This window comes from Prionailurus bengalensis, chromosome B4, assembly GCF_016509475.1.
Source record: "Prionailurus bengalensis isolate Pbe53 chromosome B4, Fcat_Pben_1.1_paternal_pri, whole genome shotgun sequence".
Classification (NCBI taxonomy): Eukaryota; Metazoa; Chordata; class Mammalia; order Carnivora; family Felidae; genus Prionailurus; species Prionailurus bengalensis.
This window is the reverse complement of record NC_057358.1, coordinates 89,532,430-89,549,738: the sequence shown is the minus strand read 5'-3', so window position 1 is coordinate 89,549,738 and position 17,309 is coordinate 89,532,430. Positions and strand designations below refer to the sequence as shown.

Here is a 17,309-nt window from a genome sequence, read left to right as displayed (position 1 = left end):
GAAAACTCTTACATGTATTCATTCACTCAATAAATATTTGTTGAAAATCTGTTATGAGCTAAACAGTGTGCTAGCCTGTGGGGGTACAAACAAGAAGCAAAACAGATACAACATGTGCCCTTATTGGTTTATAGTCTGGTTAGAGAGACAAATGTTAATTAAATATAACATGAATATAATATTCATATGTCTGAATATTATAAGTCTATAATGGAGTGTCTATAATACCACCTTTAACAGTGGAGTGAGAGGATCAGGGATTAAAGAGTGGGATAGAAGCAAGACTCAGGCAGGGCTAAGAAGTTAGTGCAGGAGTCCAGGTGAGGAACGATAATAGGACAGAGGGAAGCTATCCTTGACCCCTGAAATGAGACCAGGCTTCTTTTTAGAGCTCTCCTAACTTCCTATTCTCTTCTTTCACAGCCCTTGTCTCAGTTAGCAACTATGCATTTATTTATTTATTTGATTGTTAGATTATTGTTTGTTCTCCACTACCTTCCATGAGGTATTACCCATGTCCCTGTTGCTACCCATTGTATCCCCAACACTTAGTATAGGGTCTGATGCATATTTGTCGAATAAATTAATGAAGAAAAGGGATGGTAGCTGTAAAGAGGATAGATTCCAGTAATTTTTAGGAAATTGCACTCATAGGTTGACGTGAAAATAAACTGTGAGGATTAGATGAATTTTAGATTCTGGCCAGGGTGCCAAATAAGAATTACAGCAAGAAGAGTAGGTTCAAAGGGGAAATAATGAAGGGCACCTGGGTGGTTCAGTCAGTTACCTGTCTGTCTTTGGCTCAGGTCATGAGCCTGAGGTTTGTGGTTCGAGCCCCGTGTTGGGCTCTGTGCTGACAGCTCAGAGCCTGGAGCCTGCTTTGGATTCTGTGTGTCCCTCTCTCTCTGCCCCTCCCTGGTCGTGCTCTGTCTCTCTTTTTCTTAAAAATAAACATTTAAAAAAAATTTTTTAAAGGGGGGGAAATAATGAGCTTGGTTTGGGATTAGTTGACTGGATTGCCATTGGCATTTTTTTATATTAAATATAATTTATTGTCAAATTGGTTTCCATACAACACCCAGTGCTCATCCCAACAGGTGCCCTCCTCAATGCCCATCACCCACTTTCCCCTCTCCCCCACCCTGGCATTTCCATATAAAAATATCTAGTGGGCAGAATAGATAGGTTTGAGTTTCCTGATTTTGAACTTGGTGATCTTTTGCACGCAGGCTATTCGTGAAGACCATATACATTTTGGTTCCAAGGTCTAACAGTGTGAAATTTCAAACTGGAGCTCGTTCTTGCAAAGAATACTGTCAGGGAAAATGTGTTGGCCTATAGCATGCCCACACAGTTCTCATGCACCAAGTGCTAAAAGACAGCCTCACTAACTGGAGTTCTTGAGAGCAAAAACAAAAGTCTCTAAGCCCTATATATACCCATTTTACAGAGGGAGTTGTAGTTCACGTTGCGCATAAGGCTAAATTTCCCAGAGAATCTCCCACCTTAATTCTAGGGGGCATATTTTCAATACTCGAAAGGATGTAGGGTTGTTGATCTGAATGATTTTGCAAATCAAGTGTGCAGTTTTTTGGGTGTTAGTATTCTGTGGGCCATTGTATCTTCTTTCCCTGACCCACTTTCTTAGAAATTCTCTAATGTGTAGTCTTTTTTGACAATAAATTATATTAAAAAAAAACTTTAAAAAATATATACTTTTTAATTTTAGAAACACAGTGAGAGAAAAAGAGAATGAGCATGAGTAGGGGAGAGGGGTGGGGTGGGGGGGAGGAAGGAGAGGGAGGGAGGGAGGGAGGGAGGGAGGGAGGGAGAGAGAGAGAGAGAGAGAGAGAGAGAGAGAGAGAGAGAGAGAGAATATCTTAAGCAGGCTCCATGCTCAGTGCAGAACCACAATTCTGGGATCATGACCTGAGCCAAAATTCAAGACTTGGCTCAATCAAGGTTGAGCCACCCAGGCACTCCAAGTAGTCTTTTTATGAGAGCGTTTTTTTTTTGAGAATGACTGAACCAAGCATAATAGGAAAAATGACCACACTAATTATATTTTCTGTTAATCAAAAATTCTTTTATAAGTATCTAAAGGTAACCAGGGGAAATTACCATTTTCTGGCTCTGCCAGTGATATTGCATTGACTATTATTTAAAATTCTAGTTACAGAACCTTATCAAGGAATATACAGATACAGCTACGGCACTTTTATATGAGATATTTCTTGTCTTTCAGCAGGTACGATATATATTATTATACATATTATATTGTATGATTGTTATATATATCATATGACTATTATATTTCTGTGATTATATATCAAATGATTAACAATATATCTTTAATATGCTTGTATTAGAGATGGTCTCCAAAATTGTCTGACTTAAATGATACTACTTTTGCTCTTAAGTATTCATCAGCTTATTTTCCTAAATACTGATTTCATCAATCAAGATAAAATGTATTTGAGAATGAATATCATGTACAACTCAAACTTCATGAATATGACTTGTTTATTTCTGTGAGTCTTTTAGGGAAATCTTGGATTGGGACCAGAAGAGTTTGCTATTAGCTGGATGATGTCCTTCCTACAAAGTCGTCCTCCCTTCGTAAGTACCGAGAAGCAAAAACGAAAGCACCACTCACAGTTAGTTATACCGGTGCTCCAGTGCTTAATTAATAAAACACAATTTTCTCTATAAGTAGTCACAATTATGAAATAGAAGCAAAATGTAAATCTGATGATTTTATTATTTAATTAAGGTAAAGCGTTTTTTAATATTTGGGGCCTGAGTGCTTACAGGACTGAAATTATATCTTGTATTTTTAAGTTTTAAAAATATGTATTTATTTTGAGAGAAAGCGTACACGTGCAGGCATGAGCAGGGGAGGGGCAGAGTGAGAGGGAGACAGAAAATCCCAAGCAGGGGCTCAATCCCACCACCGTGAGATCATGACCTGAGCCAAGATCAAGAGTTGGACGCCTAACCAACTGAACCACCTAGTTGCCCCTAAAATGGTATCTTAAATATGATCTTTATTTCATGAAAAACCTAAAATATATCCTGTAGAAAACAGAACACAATAAAATATTGGCTGTATATGTAAGTGAAAAAATGAACATTTGTCTTAAACAGCAAGTATGAGTTGGCGAGTATGAATTAACACTTGGGATCACTGGGGCACTCTGTCCTGTCAGCCACCATCCTTGTCCAGTACCACTGACTCTCTCCTTGGTAGTACAATCACATCTACATAGTCTGTCCTACCTTCCCACCAGACTGGTTGGAGGGATCTATTTTAAAAAATCTGGTTATGTCATGCTTTGCTTTAAATTTCTCATAATACAAATCAAAACCACACTGAGATACCACCTCACGTCAGTCGGAGTGGCTAGGATGAACAAATCAGGAGACTATAGATGCTGGAGAGGATGTGGAGAAACGGGAACCCTCTTGCACTGTTGGTGGGAATGCACACTGGTGCAGCTGCTCTGGAAAACAGTGTGGAGGTTCCTCAAAAAATTAAAAATAGATCTACCTTATGACCCAGCAATAGCACTGCTATGAATTTACCCAAGGGATACAGGAATGCTGATGCATAGGCGCACTTGTACCCCAAGTTTATAGCAGCACTTTCAACAATAGCCAAATTATGGAAAGAGCCTAAATGTCCATCAACTGATGAATGGATAAAGAAGATGCGGTTTATATATACAATGGAATACTACTTGGCAATGAGGAAGAATGAAATCATGCCATTTGCTGCAACGTGGATGGAACTGGAAGGTATTATGCTGAGTGAAATAAGTCAATTAGAGAAGGACAGATATCATATTTTTCACTCATATGTGGATCTTCAGAAACTTAGCAGAAGCCCATGGGTGAAGGGAAGGGGAAAAATTGTTAAAAACAGAGAGGGAGGGAGGCAGGCAAACCACAAGAGACTCTAAAATACGGAGAACAAACTGAGGGTGGGTGAGAGGGAAAATGGGTGATGGGCACTGAGAAGGGCACTTGTTGGGATGAGCACTAGGTGTTATAGGTAAGCCAATCTGGCAATAAATTATATTTAAAAAATAAAGATCACAGAAGTAGATTAAAACAAAAAAAAAATAAATCTCTCATAGTAAAGAGATGGCATGGGGCCCCTGGGGGGCTCAGTCAGTTAAGCCTCTGAATCTTAATTTCAGGTCAGGTCATGATTTCACAGTTGTGACATGGAGCCCTGTGTCAGGCTCTGCGCTGACAGTGCAGAGCCTGCTTGGGGTTCTCTGTCTCCCTCTCTCTCTGCCCCTCCCCTATTTGTTCTCTCTCTCTCTCTCAAAATAAATTTAAAAAATAAAGTTAGAAGAGCCTGGCTGTCTCAGTCAGCCAAGCGTCCCACTTTGGCTTGGCTCAAGGTTCATGGGTTTGAGCCCATGATGAGCAGCATCAATAGAAAAGGCAATACCTTTATTGCTACTAATTTAATGGGCATGCAAAGGGACCTGCTCATTAGAGCTTGAAAGGACACTAGTGTTCCTTTCTGTTCTTATAGTAGCTTAACTAACTGAGCCACCCAAGTGCCCCTTTGGGGGGTGTGTGTGTTTAAGTAATCTCTACACCCAACATGGGGCTTGAACTCATGATCCCGAGATCAAGAGTCACATGCTCTACCAACTGAGCCAGCCAGGCCTCCTTGGTTCGGTTGTAAATGACTTTTGTGTGTGTGTGTGAGAAGCAGGAATTCAAGAAGTTCACATTATTGCTACTATTTCCATTTTCAATGCCCCGTCAGAAATGATCGCAGACATAGTCTCAATGAAAACCCCAGCTAGGGGCGCCTGGGTGGCTCAGTCAGTTAAGCGTCTGACTTCGGCTCAGGTCGTGGTCTCGTGGTCCGTGAGTTCGAGCCCCGCGTCGGGCTCTGTGCTGACAGCTCAGAACCTGGAGCCTGCTTCTGATTCTGTGTCTCCCTCTCTCTCTGACCCTCCCCCCATTCATGTTCTGTCTCTGTCTCAAAAGTAAACGTTAAAAAAAAAATTAAAAAAAAAAAAAGAAAACCCCAGCTAACAGTGACATCAACATCACTTGTTTGTGTCAAGCCTGGTTTTCCTGGGTTTCTCACTTGGTGTTTGTCAATGTGTTGTCTGTGGAACAAAGCCATGGGAATTGTTTATGGTAAATAACCTTGAGGCGGGCCTTAGGATTCCACATGTCTAGTGAGCTGCCTAGGTTGTTTTTATGCATACTAAATTTTGAGAACTACAGCCTTGGAGGAACCCTCTTTGAAAGTTACAGGAAATTCATTTCTGTGGGCCATTTGTTCTTCACAACAGAAGAGAAGAGAGACTATCTTCTCTCCTGGAGGAAGCCACAGGCCTTTCCAAGCTCCTCTCCTGTCCCCATTCCTGCTTCCAATGTTCTCCTTTTAGATTAGAACCAAATTTCCTTGATGGTCAGCATTTATTCTGATCCTGCTTGAGGGGGGCGATCGGTAAACCCAACTGGTCTACGGTCTGACGTTCTCTGAGTACCATTTCAGTGAGAAACAGTGCAGTATTGGGGTAAGGGCGGTGAGGACTTCAGCCTACTTGTATAGGTGAGGCCCCAGCTGAAACAGGTGCCTTATGGGTGGCATGCAGTCTACATTGTCACTGTTTTTTTCTTGTTTAGATCACGTTCCTGGCCAGTATTGTGAAACAGGTGGTAAAGGGGCTTGGAGCTTCATTTCAGCTGCTAAGTCCCAGCCAAGCCGTTCTGCTGTATCAGCAGTTTTACATCCTCAAGAGCTGCCTGCAGTACAGCCAGACTTTAGCTGAGTATATTAGGAATGACTACAGAGAAGAATTCAGGTAAGGAAAATCTGAATCTCATCTTCTTTCTGCAACATGGCCCGATATTTAGAAGATGGAAGTGATGAGGACAATTCTATTTTTGTTTTTAGTAATATTTCACTTTGATCCGTGGTAAAGTAGGATTTGGGGGAGCTCTTAAACCACTGCCAGTGGAAGTGTATTCCCAGGCTAGCAGAGACTAAGGAAACCTCAAAGTCTCTTTGAAGAGCTGAGTCTCCCTCATTGTCTTTGTTGCAGCCAGTGAGCGCCTTGAGGAAGTAGTAATGATTTTAACATGCTGTGAGTAATTAAGAGTAACAAACCCTACTGAAGGGGATGATAAATTAGGGAGTGTGAATTTAACGGTGCATTGGGAAAAAAGCAATTGATAAAGGAGAAACAATTAATGAGTGTGGTTATTATTGTCTGTTTCCTTTACCCCTCTCTTGCTCAGTAACAAAACAGTAAGGGAGAGGAATAAAAGCGCTGGTTTCATCAGCCAGCTTGTTCTGCGCCTCAGGGGTTCCTACTTCTATTTATAGGCTGGCAGCCGCTCAGCTCTGCATTAGCACCTATCAAGGAAAAAACCCAGCTTGTGTCTGACTTAAGATGAAAAGGGTGCAGCAGGCACAGCTTTGCTACCAGTTTGGTTGCAGACATGAAAGGATGTGGAGGCATACATTATGTTAGATTGGCTTTTTAAAAATTTTCAGCCCAATTTGTGGACCCTGGTTTTCCTCCATGTGGTTTTACACCACAGGTCCCACTCTGGCTTCTATAAAACGGTTTTCTTTGGCCTGTCTGAATTGGTCCACAAAGCTTAATTTTTTTCTTAACGTTTACTTATTTTTGAGAGACAGACAGAACACAAGTGGGGGAGGGGCAGAGAGAGAGGGAGAGAGAATCCGAAGCAGACTCCATGCTCTGGGCTGTCAGCGCAGGGCCTGGTGCCCGGCTCCAACTCACAAACCATGAGATCATGAGCTGAGCGAAGTCAGAAGCTTAACCTGCTGAGCCACCCAGGTGCCCTCTCAGTTATTTTTTAAGGTATAGCATGAAATTCACCATTTTGAAGTGTGTAATTCAGTGGCTTTCAATACATTTCACAATGTTGTGCAACCATTCCCACTATCTACTTGCAGAATATTTTCATCACCTCCAAAGAAACTTGGTACCCTTTAAGCAGTCACAACCCATGCTCCCCTCCCCCCACCCCTGGTGACCACTAACCTGCTTTCTCTCTTTGTGGATTTGTCTATCCTGGACATTCCATATCAACAGAATCATACAATATATGGCCTTTTGTGTCTGGCTTCTTTCACTTAGCGTAATGTTTTCGAGGTGCATGCATGTTGTAGCATGTATCACACAACCCAATTTTAAATGATTAGTTATGCACATTTAAAAATCTGCCAAAATGGCGTCACATTCCTGCATGACAAGAGTTGGCCGGAGCTCAGCAGCAGCTGCCCTCTGGCGTACTTCGTTAGTGTGCTACTTGCCTCCTCTCTACTCTTAGCCGACCCTGGTCCTAATCGACCCTCGTCCTAATCGGTTACCTGTGGGCATTTAGGTTTGTGATCCTTGTTGTAAAGTAGTGATTTTCAATTTGGATGCATTAGAATCACCAGAGTAACTGAAAAAGTACTGACACTCAGGTGTCACATGCAGAACTTCTGTTTATTTTGTCTGCAGTGGATCCTGGGTTTTGACATTGAAAAACAACAACAACAACAACAACAACAACAACAACAACAACAAAGACTCCCCCAGATGATTCTAATGTGCACCCAGGGTTGAGAACCTATCTTTTAAGCCATCAGGGGAGGGCTAAAGGTTTTCTCCTTCTCTTTCTTCCCTTGGCTTTTCCCAAACTTTCACAGAGGCCATGGGGATGAATCCTATTCTTCCCTCCTGACTGGGGCCTCCAGGTCACCACAACTTGACCCTTTCGTTTCAACTTCCTGTGTGTTGTCTGAGGAAACCAGAAGCAAGATGCTCAGCACACACTGTGGTGAGGACAGTCCTGGCTTCCCTAGTAATGCCTTCAGAATGGACACATTGTAAATGAAATTCACTTCCTTTGCTGAATGAAGTGAAGTGTCTCAGTCAGCTGAAAGGCACACATAGCAGAGATGTTCTAGGTCACAAACAGGGGAGATCAGACCGCTGCGGATACTGGCTGAGTCTTAGGTTTAGACCCCCATCTCCAACAGCCCTACACCCAGTGAGTATGTGCATACTGCTGCAAGCAATGTGAAAATTCTTGCTTTTAAAGCCATTTTGTTTCTTTTCATGACTTGCAGGTACTTTATTCACATGCCAGCCTTGGAAAAAAGGCTCCCATTGTGGTATCCTATTACCCAACCCACCACTCAACTTTTTCATGAAGTTCTGAAATTGGTTGAACAGAAACAATGTGTGGAACGTTAATAAGAATCTCAAATGTTAATCAGGAGTCAACCTAATATTTACGAGAAGACTTAAAATTTTGACTTATTTAATATCTGGCTATCCCTGTGTCTTACAAACAGATTTTATTTAAAGGTTCCATCAATACCCGTAAGAGAAGTCTTTAAACAGTCGTTTATCTGCCACAAAAAAATCAACTTTAAATACGATGACATACGTAAAGTGATGCTAAAAAATGAGTGTTCCTCTCAAAAGAAGTTTCTAAAAATAAAAAACTATAAAGAAAACAGAGGCCTGTGGAGAGTAAATGTAGAAAGTGCAACCTGATGAGTTTGTTGGTGTGACAATGGAGAGTGGTGTGAACCCACTGAAATACCCAAAGATAAACCATGTGGGGACTGGAAATTGCAAGGTGGTCATGAGAGAAATGCTGAGCAATAGGTAGACACCCCTGCCTGTCTACCTGTAAAAATCCCAGTGAAGTAAGTACTCACCAGAGAAAGAGCAGAAGAACACAGGCACAGCTAGAAGAAAGGTCAGTTCTTCATTTACCATGGGGAAGGAAGCTTGGGCTTTCTTCACAATTAAATGCATTCGGGTGCTCAGTTTCAGGCACTCATGGGCTAGTGTGAGACTCTCATAGAGTCTCTGTGAAAGAGAAATTGTCTTTAAGCAGTTATGGCTCTCCCAGCCATTTAAAAAAATGTCTTCACTTTATCTTTTTTTTTTTTTTTTTTTTTTTTTTTAATTTTTTTTTCAACGTTTATTTATTTTTGGGACAGAGAGAGACAGCGCATGAACGGGGGAGGGGCAGAGAGAGGGAGACACAGAATCGGAAACAGGCTCCAGGCTCTGAGCCATCAGCCCAGAGCCTGACGCGGGGCTCGAACTCACGGACCGCGAGATCGTGACCTGGCTGAAGTCGGACGCTTAACCGACTGCGCCACCCAGGCGCCCCTTCACTTTATCTTATGGTAATAAACTAATCCAACAAAAACTCAACTTTGGTGTCACCGTGAGCTGTTGAATTTGGAATTCTAAGAACTTAGGAAGTGGGTTCTCTATTTTGACTTATCATGCCTTGAAAGAGGATCTGAGAAAAACCCCCAAAAAGAGCCCGCAAGCCAGATTTTTCTGTGCTGTGCATTAGAGAGAGAATTAAACTCACTGAAGACATCTTATTATTGGTTGTGGCTGAGCCATTAACCAGCTATTTGACCTTAAACAAGGCAGGTCTCCTTTCTGGGCTTCCTCTGCTATGTGGAAGGGTGAGACAAGATGTTCTCCAAGCTCTTATCCAGCTCTAAACATTCTCTGCCTGTGACAACATGTGTCTTAACACTCTGTGATGGGGTAGTGCATTTCTCTGCTATCCAGCTCAATGGGTGATTTCACATTGATTCCAAATAATCCTGCTTTCTTTGGACCGAATGTTTCTCTTTCAGCTGTCACCAGCATCACCCCACAAAGCATCCAAGGCTCCTCCACTATCATCCATCAAAGACTACAAGACTTCTAGTTTCTAATCTGGAGGTGGAGATGGGGAGGGGGGGGGGAGCGGGGCAGAATGGTGTTTATGAATGTCCTGAGCTTTTAGATGAGGGATTGCTCCCAAAAGACAGTCAGTCAGAAGAAGCTGAAAAGATTCTTGGGATAAATGCAAGCAATACTTCAAACTGGACTAATGATGGACAGTGGGTTGACTGACCCCTGGTGAAGGGTGGAACCCACATTATGACAACAAGAGGATGGTCAGCTCTGCCTCAGCTTCTACACAGTGCCCCAGCTCTGGGCTAACAGCAGTGCTGGCTCCTGAGAGGGCCTGGGATTCTCTCCTGCATGTCTTAGACAGGTGCCTGAAGGGCTCCTTTCTCCCACTCACTGTTCTCTTTTCTCTAAGAGTATACTTAATCTCTGGGAGCCAAAGCTCTGTCAGAATGCATCTGAATCTCTCCATGTAGGACTATGTCAGTGGCATTTTTGAAAGCTAATGGCTGAATAATTTGTCATCTTGATTTTCTTATGACATTTGTCTATGCGTGTGCACAATGTGGGAGGGCAACCCCAAAATTAATACATACTTTAAACGGTTATCTTTCCACAATTCTTTCCTACTGTGTTTTTTGCATTAATCCCAAAGCCAAGAAAATCACTAAATAATCCATCTCTGTAAGTAATCAGACACATTTGACCAATTAAATATTGACTTCAACTACAAAATAATTACTTTTAGGAAGTCTAATTGTAGAAACATTTTGAATATGAAAATCACATATATAACTTTTTACAAATACAAAGGATCACCAAAAAAGCAAGCACATAAAGCTAGTTTTCAGGCTGGGCTCAAAATTCTAGACTCTTTGACCACTTTTATAACACAGGCATTGCCATTTATCACCTGCACTAAGAGTAAACTCACAGTAATCAGCTCTACCGTTACACATGCACACACACACATATAATAGGGGGAAGAGCATGGGTTTTGAGGCCAAAATGGTTGAGTTTAAATCTTAGCTCTGCAGCAGTTTTGGACATTGGGAAGTTACTTAACATCTCTAAGCTTCAGTCAAAACAAAGATAATACAACCTATCCCACTGGATTGTTAGGAGATTTTAATGCAAAGATGTTTGTAATGCACATATCATGGTATGTGGCATGTAGTAAGGATTCGGTACATAGTATTTATTATTATTATTACCATTATTATTACTAAAATAACATTGAAGCTGGCTGAGAACTTATAGACTAATAAGTACTGGCCCTTAAAAAAATAAGTACTGGGGCGCCTGGGTGGCTCAGTTGGTTGAGCGTCCGACTTCAGCTCGGGCCATGATCTCACAGTCTGTGAGTTCGAGCCCCGTGTCGGGCTCTGTGCTGACAGCTCAGAGCCTGGGGCCTGTTTCAGATTCTGTGTCTCCCTCTCTCTCTGACCCTCCCCCATTCATGCTCTGTCTTTCTCTGTCTCAAAAATAAATAAACGTTAAAAAAAAATAAGTACTGACTTTATTATTTTTTTTGCACCAATGTGGGGAGTAGCTACTATACTAGCTCCTCTACTCAGAGACCCCTGATCAATATAGTATTGAAGAACAGATTTACTTATTTTTTAAATGTTTATTTATTTATTTTGAGAGAGAGAGGGAGTGAGCGCGGAAATGCAGATGGGGGAGGGACAGGGAGAGAGGAAGAGAGAGATTCCCAAGCAGGCTTTGCTTGTGCAGAGCCCAATGCAGGACTCCAACTCACAAACTGAGAGATCATGACCTGAGCCAAGATCGAGAGTCAGATGCTTCACTGACTGAGCCACCCAGGGGCCCCAGATTCACGTGCTTATTAAATAAAAAATTCAATTTTTCATTGGTAGGAGTGTGATTTAATTGACAAGTGACTATTTCTATTGCTTACCACCAGGAATAGTTGGCTCTAATTGACGCTGCTAATATAAGACCTATGTGGGAAATACTCTTCCCAAGGGTAGACAGAAAGCTTTTTAGTTATGGAAACTTTTGTCAGCCTTTGTCTTACACAACTAAGCACTAACGGATCAAACTGATATACTGTATTTATAGAGTTCCTAATTGATCCACATGTAGTGTTCACTTTAATGAAATCTAGATAACCTAGAAACTATGTAAAGAGGGAGAAGCTTGAAGACCCTATAATTGATAACACATTTTACATGTTTCCATATTGAATCTCACTCATGGGCAGTATCACTTCTAATAGTGTATAAGAATGCTTGAGAGTACAGTAATAAATGTGCTCTGAGGCATTTGATAAAAGTGGTCAAAGCTTGTTGACTAGTGATAAGCTCCAACCTGTGACATTATATATTCTTTATCTGAGGTTAGACTCACTTGTTTTATAGTTAATATTTTTGTAGCATAGAGAAGTTCAGTGATGATTATAGAAGGGAATATGGAAATTTTTGAAGAAATTGATGGGAATTTTTGAGAAACTTTTAATAGTATTGACTATCTGATTTCTTTTTGTTCAGTGTATCTACTTGTAAAATGCAGTGCTGGCTTGTAAGGTCCCTTGGACTTGGGTCTCTCCAGAAGAGAGACAGTTGGCAATTCTCCATCCAATCAGACCAAGCACTCTTGTATCTGCATATCTGTGTATGAGGTCTGAAGCTTTTCTCGTTTGGAAGCAGCAGGACTCCTTGGCTAGAGATCTTGGTCGTATGACTTTGTGGCTTAAAGTTCAGATGCTAGGTCAGAAAGACCTTGTTTTCATTCCTCCTTGCCTACTTTCTTGTCACCATCCCTGTGGCAGGTTAACCTCTTTCAGAATTTCCATTTTTTCAACTGTAAGATAACAAAAAGCCTACCTTAAGGGTTTTTGTGAATATTTATTCATTCATATATAAAGAAATAATTCTGTGGCTACTATGTACTGGGATGAACCATATGATATTGCCATTTCAAGTTCAAAATTGTCGATATCCATAATTTCATATGGTTCAAACAAAAACCCTTTAACAAATTGTAGCTATTATCCTAACGGAAATACTAACTTGCTTGATGAACTTATACTTTAAATATTTACCATTTATTCTAATTTCCCAGATAGCAGGACACTTTGTTTTAACCTGGCTTATTTTTGCAGTTTGGGTAAACCTCAAACCATCTAGTTCAATTACAAATTATTGAGGAAGCATAACATACTTCAACATGTTCAAATAAAATTTTATATTTGCTTCTTGCATCATCCCAAATAAAAAATGTTCTTCTACAGTCTTCTCAGTGAATGGTATTTCATTCATCCCACTGCTCAAAAGAGAAACCTGAGAACCTCTGTTTTCTTCTTTCTTTTCACTCACCCAATGCAACCTATCAGCAGTGCTTACTAGAGATGCCTTCAAAATATATTTGGAATCTACTGACTTCCCAGAATTACAGCTTTTACCCTGTCCAAGCCTCCAGCACCTACTGCAACAGCCTATTTATTTAGTCTCCTTGTTTTCACCCTTGACCCCTTTCTCTAAGGCAAGAGTGATCTTTTCAACAAGAGAATTAATACATTTATGATTTAAAAACTTCCTATTACCCAGGATGAAATCCAAAGTCCTTAATGGCTTTCAGGGCCCTTCATGACCTGGCCTCTGACTAATTCTGTGACCTAACCCAATTGGTCTCCTCACTTACTTCTCCCCAAACACACTGGACTTTGCGCATTGCTTTAAATCCCCAAGTCCCTTCAAGCCCTGGAAACTTGCACTAGCAAAACATTGTCCCCCAGATCTTCAAGTGTTACTTCAAATAGGGCTTCTCTGATTACTCCAAAGTAGCCTCCTACCCACCTACATCACATCATAATGGATTTGTTTCCTGGGTATTTTTGCAATGTCAGAATTTAAGAATGTAAGCTGTTTGAGGGTCTGGCCTTCATTTGTCCTATTCAGTATGATAACCCAGCAACTGGAATGGTGCCCGGCACAGAGTGTGAAGGAAAGGACTCAGAGAATGGGCAAAGGAGGCCAAGAGAGGCAACAGCACCAGCCCCAGTGCTCACCTCCCATCAAAATCCTGAGAGACCCCAAGGCAGGCCTGTACGAGAACCACCCGGCCAATCTACAGAATTGTGAGATACAATAAAAGACTGGATTTTTTCCCAGTTTTATAGTAAGAGTATAACTGAGAAAACTGTAAGATATTTACAAGCGTACCATGTGATGATTTCACGTGCCTATACACTGTGAAAGGATTTCTCCCCACCCACCCATCTTCTCACATATTCACCTTTTGTTTTTTAAATTTTTTTATGTTTATTTATTTTTGAGAGAGAGAGAGAGAGAGAGAGAGAGAGAGACAGCATGCAAGCGAGGGAGGGGCAGAGAGAGGGAGACACAGAATCAGAAGGCTCCAGGCTGTCAGCACAGAGCCTGATGCAAGGCTAAAATCCACGAACTGTGAGATCATGACCTGAGCCGAAGTTGGATGTTTAACCAACTGAACCACCCAGGCGCCCCCATATTCACCTTTTTTTTTTTTTTTTTTACATTTATTCATTTTTGAGAGACAAAGAGAGACAGAGCACAAGCAGGGGAGGGGCAGAGTGAGAGGGAGACAGAATCTGAAGCAGGCTCCAGGCTCTGAGCTGTCAGCACAGAGCCCAATATGGGGCTCAAACCCACAAACAGCGAGATCATGACCCGAGCCGAAGTCGGCGGCTTAACCAACTGAGCCACCCAGGCGCCGCCCACCCCCCCTCCCCCCCCCCTGCCATATTCACCTTTTTAAATGAGAATATTTAAGTTCTACTTTCCTAGCAAGTTTCATTTATACAATACAGTATTATCAACTATAGTCACCATGTTATACATTAGATTCTCACACTTTCTTCATCTTACAACTAAAAATTTGTGCCCTTGGGGCACCTGAGTGGCTCAGTCAGTTAAGCATCTGACTTCAGCTCAGGTCATGATCTCAGGGTTCATGGGTTTGAGTCCTGAGTTGGGCTCTGTGCTGACAGCTCAGAGCCTGGAGCCTGCTTTAGATTCTGTGTCTCCCTCTCTCTCTGCTCCTCCCCCACTCACACTATCTCTCTCTCTCTCAAAAATATACATTTAAAAAAATCAAAAAATAAATAAAATAAAAGTTTGTACCCTTGAAAATTTGGAGAGATAGTTCTCTCCCTCTCCCTATTCTCCCCTGTTCCCTAGCCCCTGGCAAGCACTTTCTACTCTGTTTCTATGAGCTCAACTTTGTTTTGTTTTTAAATAAAGGGTTGTTTTAAGCTTCTGAGTTTTAGATTCTTTGGGGTTTTTTTTTAATTTATTTTTTCACACCCAAAGTATTTTATTTTTGTTTTTGTACTTTACAGAAACTTTATTTTCAAATAGGATACATGATGCAGATAAAAACTTAAATACAAATATTTACGTAGTATTAAGTACCCTACCCGTTCTCACTAATCTTCATTTGTTATCAATCATTAATTAATCTAATCCTTGCTATTTTACCAAAATTCAACAGAAAAATAATCAAGCTCACCTTCACAGGAAAGAACTCGTTTATTTTTCCAGTGTTTCCCGCTTTCTTTTCCTTTCCTTACCTAGAAGAATGATAGAAAAAAATTTATATCACAGTGTGATGCTGCTGGTATGAATAAAAAACCTTTCACAGCCATCAGCAGTTTCCCTGCTGGCCAGCTTCTAAGTCTCTCCTACTCCCCACTGAGTGGTTTACTAAATAGCAATAGATAAAACAATCAACATTTTCATTTATTTTAAATAAACTTACACATTATGTCAATGTTAGGGCAATTCCAAATTAAGTAATGTACCACAGTCAGGTACTCTAACTAGCTGAAGTGTTTCACTTGTCTGTATGTTTTTGCTATTTTTTCCTACTTTGTTAAAATCATATAAATTTTCCCTTTTGTCACTGTAAATGGATTCAATAATCTTCTGAAGAGTTCTGCTAGTTCCTTTATCTTTAAAAAAATTTTTTTTAATGTTTATTTATTTTTGAGAGAGAGAAAAAGAGAGCATAAGCAGGGGAGGGGCAGAGAGAGAGAGAGAGGAGAAGACACAGAATCTGAAGCAGGCTCAAGGCTCCGAGCTGCCAGCACAGAGCACGACTTGGGGCTCAAACCCACAAACTGTGAGATCATGAACTGAGCTGAAGTCGGATACTTAATCTCCTGGGCCACCCAGGCGTTCCTCTTCTAGTTGCTTGAAAATGGGATTTGTATCTGCCTAGACACAGCAGGGTCCACATCGTCCCTATCCCTCACCAGGGAGAGGCCCTCGGAATCACAAAGTACAAATAACAGCTGACTGCTTAAATGCTCCTGGTATGATACACACCAGGTACCATGAGACTGAGTGTTCCCTCAACCCTTCCTCTTCCAGAAGGGACTGGTAAGGGAAAGTTGTCAAGCACGGAGGAGACCAGGTGTTTGAAGGTTTACTGGTTAGATATCAGAGACTTCTGACTTCTGGGTTTGGGGAAACCTTGGGTCAAAGCATTTTCTTTTCTTTCCACTTTTTTCTAGTCTGCTTTTCCTTCCTTGTTGCCTTCTACTTGGAAGATGACTCTAACCCTGAAAAACTAAGAGGAGCTCTGGGCAGGACAAAAGAAAAGGAAGCAAGATTATTTACCCCAAGATTTGGAAAGAAGCAAAGAGGACCTCTAAGTTTCCTTCTAGGTGGCCCATTCCTCTGAAGGCCCCAGGAGGGGGAGGGGTTTCAGGGCACAAGTTATTTCTATAAGATTTTGGAGTTGACAGAAGCACTAACTCACTTCCTCCCTCTTTCTACTCCGGAAAGGTATGGGGACAGAGTAGTAGTGGTGTTGACAGTGACTGGGGATATGGTGATCTGTTTGTTTGGCCAGTGAGGAAGGCAGTGGAGGAGGTCAAAGGAGGTTGAGGATCAAGTGACCTAGAACCACTGTGGGTTTTTGTGGGCTATCCGGCAGTAACTGCTATTGTTTACAACACCGTTTCTACAGGGAAATTATTTTGTCGGCTGCACAGCTGATCTACAAATGAATCTGAAAAGGACACATTTTATAAAGGGAGTATTTTGCTTCTATCAGCAACTAACCACCAGAGGGCATAGTTGGGTTAGGAAGAAAAAGATCTAATACTAAAACTGCTCTAAGCAGGAGAATGGACTCTTAAACTTTTACAATTCCTGTGGACCTTCAAAATTAAATTATTTTTTGTTGTCATGCTTCTTTAATATGTACTACATAAATACAGGTGTAAGAAAGCTCCTTATGCTCTTATTAAGTCAACACAAATTTATTTATTTATTTATTTATTTATTTATTTTTTAATGTTTATTTTTGAGAGAGAGAAACAGCGCAAGCAGGGGAGGGGCAGAGACAGAGGGAGACACAGAATCTGAAGCAGGCTCCAGGCTCTTAGCTGTCAGCAAAAAGCCCGACGTGGGGCTCGAACTCACGAACAGCAAGATCATGACCTGAGCAGAGGCAGGACACTGAACCAACACAAATTTAGGATTGAAACGTTTATAAAATTAAATACAAATTAATATTTTTAATGTAACGTATGACATTTTGCTGAAACTCCATCTCCTCTTGCAAAATGAA

At 41.2% G+C, this 17,309-nt stretch overlaps 2 protein-coding genes across 4 annotated transcripts in view; one reads left to right on the top strand and one right to left on the bottom strand.

Moving 5' to 3' along the window:
* CB4H12orf56 (chromosome B4 C12orf56 homolog) overlaps positions 1 to 12,983 on the top strand; it is an 87,813-nt gene extending 74,830 nt beyond the window's left edge. Inside the window, exons 10-13 of one of the 2 annotated variants that reach the window (XM_043564809.1) lie at positions 2,174 to 2,248; positions 2,545 to 2,619; positions 5,668 to 5,846; positions 9,686 to 12,983. In XM_043564809.1, coding sequence (XP_043420744.1) covers positions 2,174 to 2,248; positions 2,545 to 2,619; positions 5,668 to 5,846; positions 9,686 to 9,947 — 591 coding nt within the window. In that variant the 3' untranslated portion in view covers positions 9,948 to 12,983. Of the gene's footprint in view, positions 1 to 2,173; positions 2,249 to 2,544; positions 2,620 to 5,667; positions 5,847 to 8,134; positions 8,956 to 9,685 lie in introns of those variants that run through there. The other variant, XM_043564810.1, reaches the window with a different exon arrangement.
* XPOT (exportin for tRNA) overlaps positions 1 to 17,309 on the bottom strand; it is a 160,769-nt gene that overhangs the window by 119,361 nt on the left and 24,099 nt on the right. For both annotated transcript variants that reach the window (XM_043564800.1, XM_043564802.1), the window contains exon 2: positions 15,240 to 15,300. The gene's annotated coding sequence lies outside the window, so the exon portion shown is untranslated. The remainder of the gene's footprint in view (positions 1 to 15,239; positions 15,301 to 17,309) is intronic.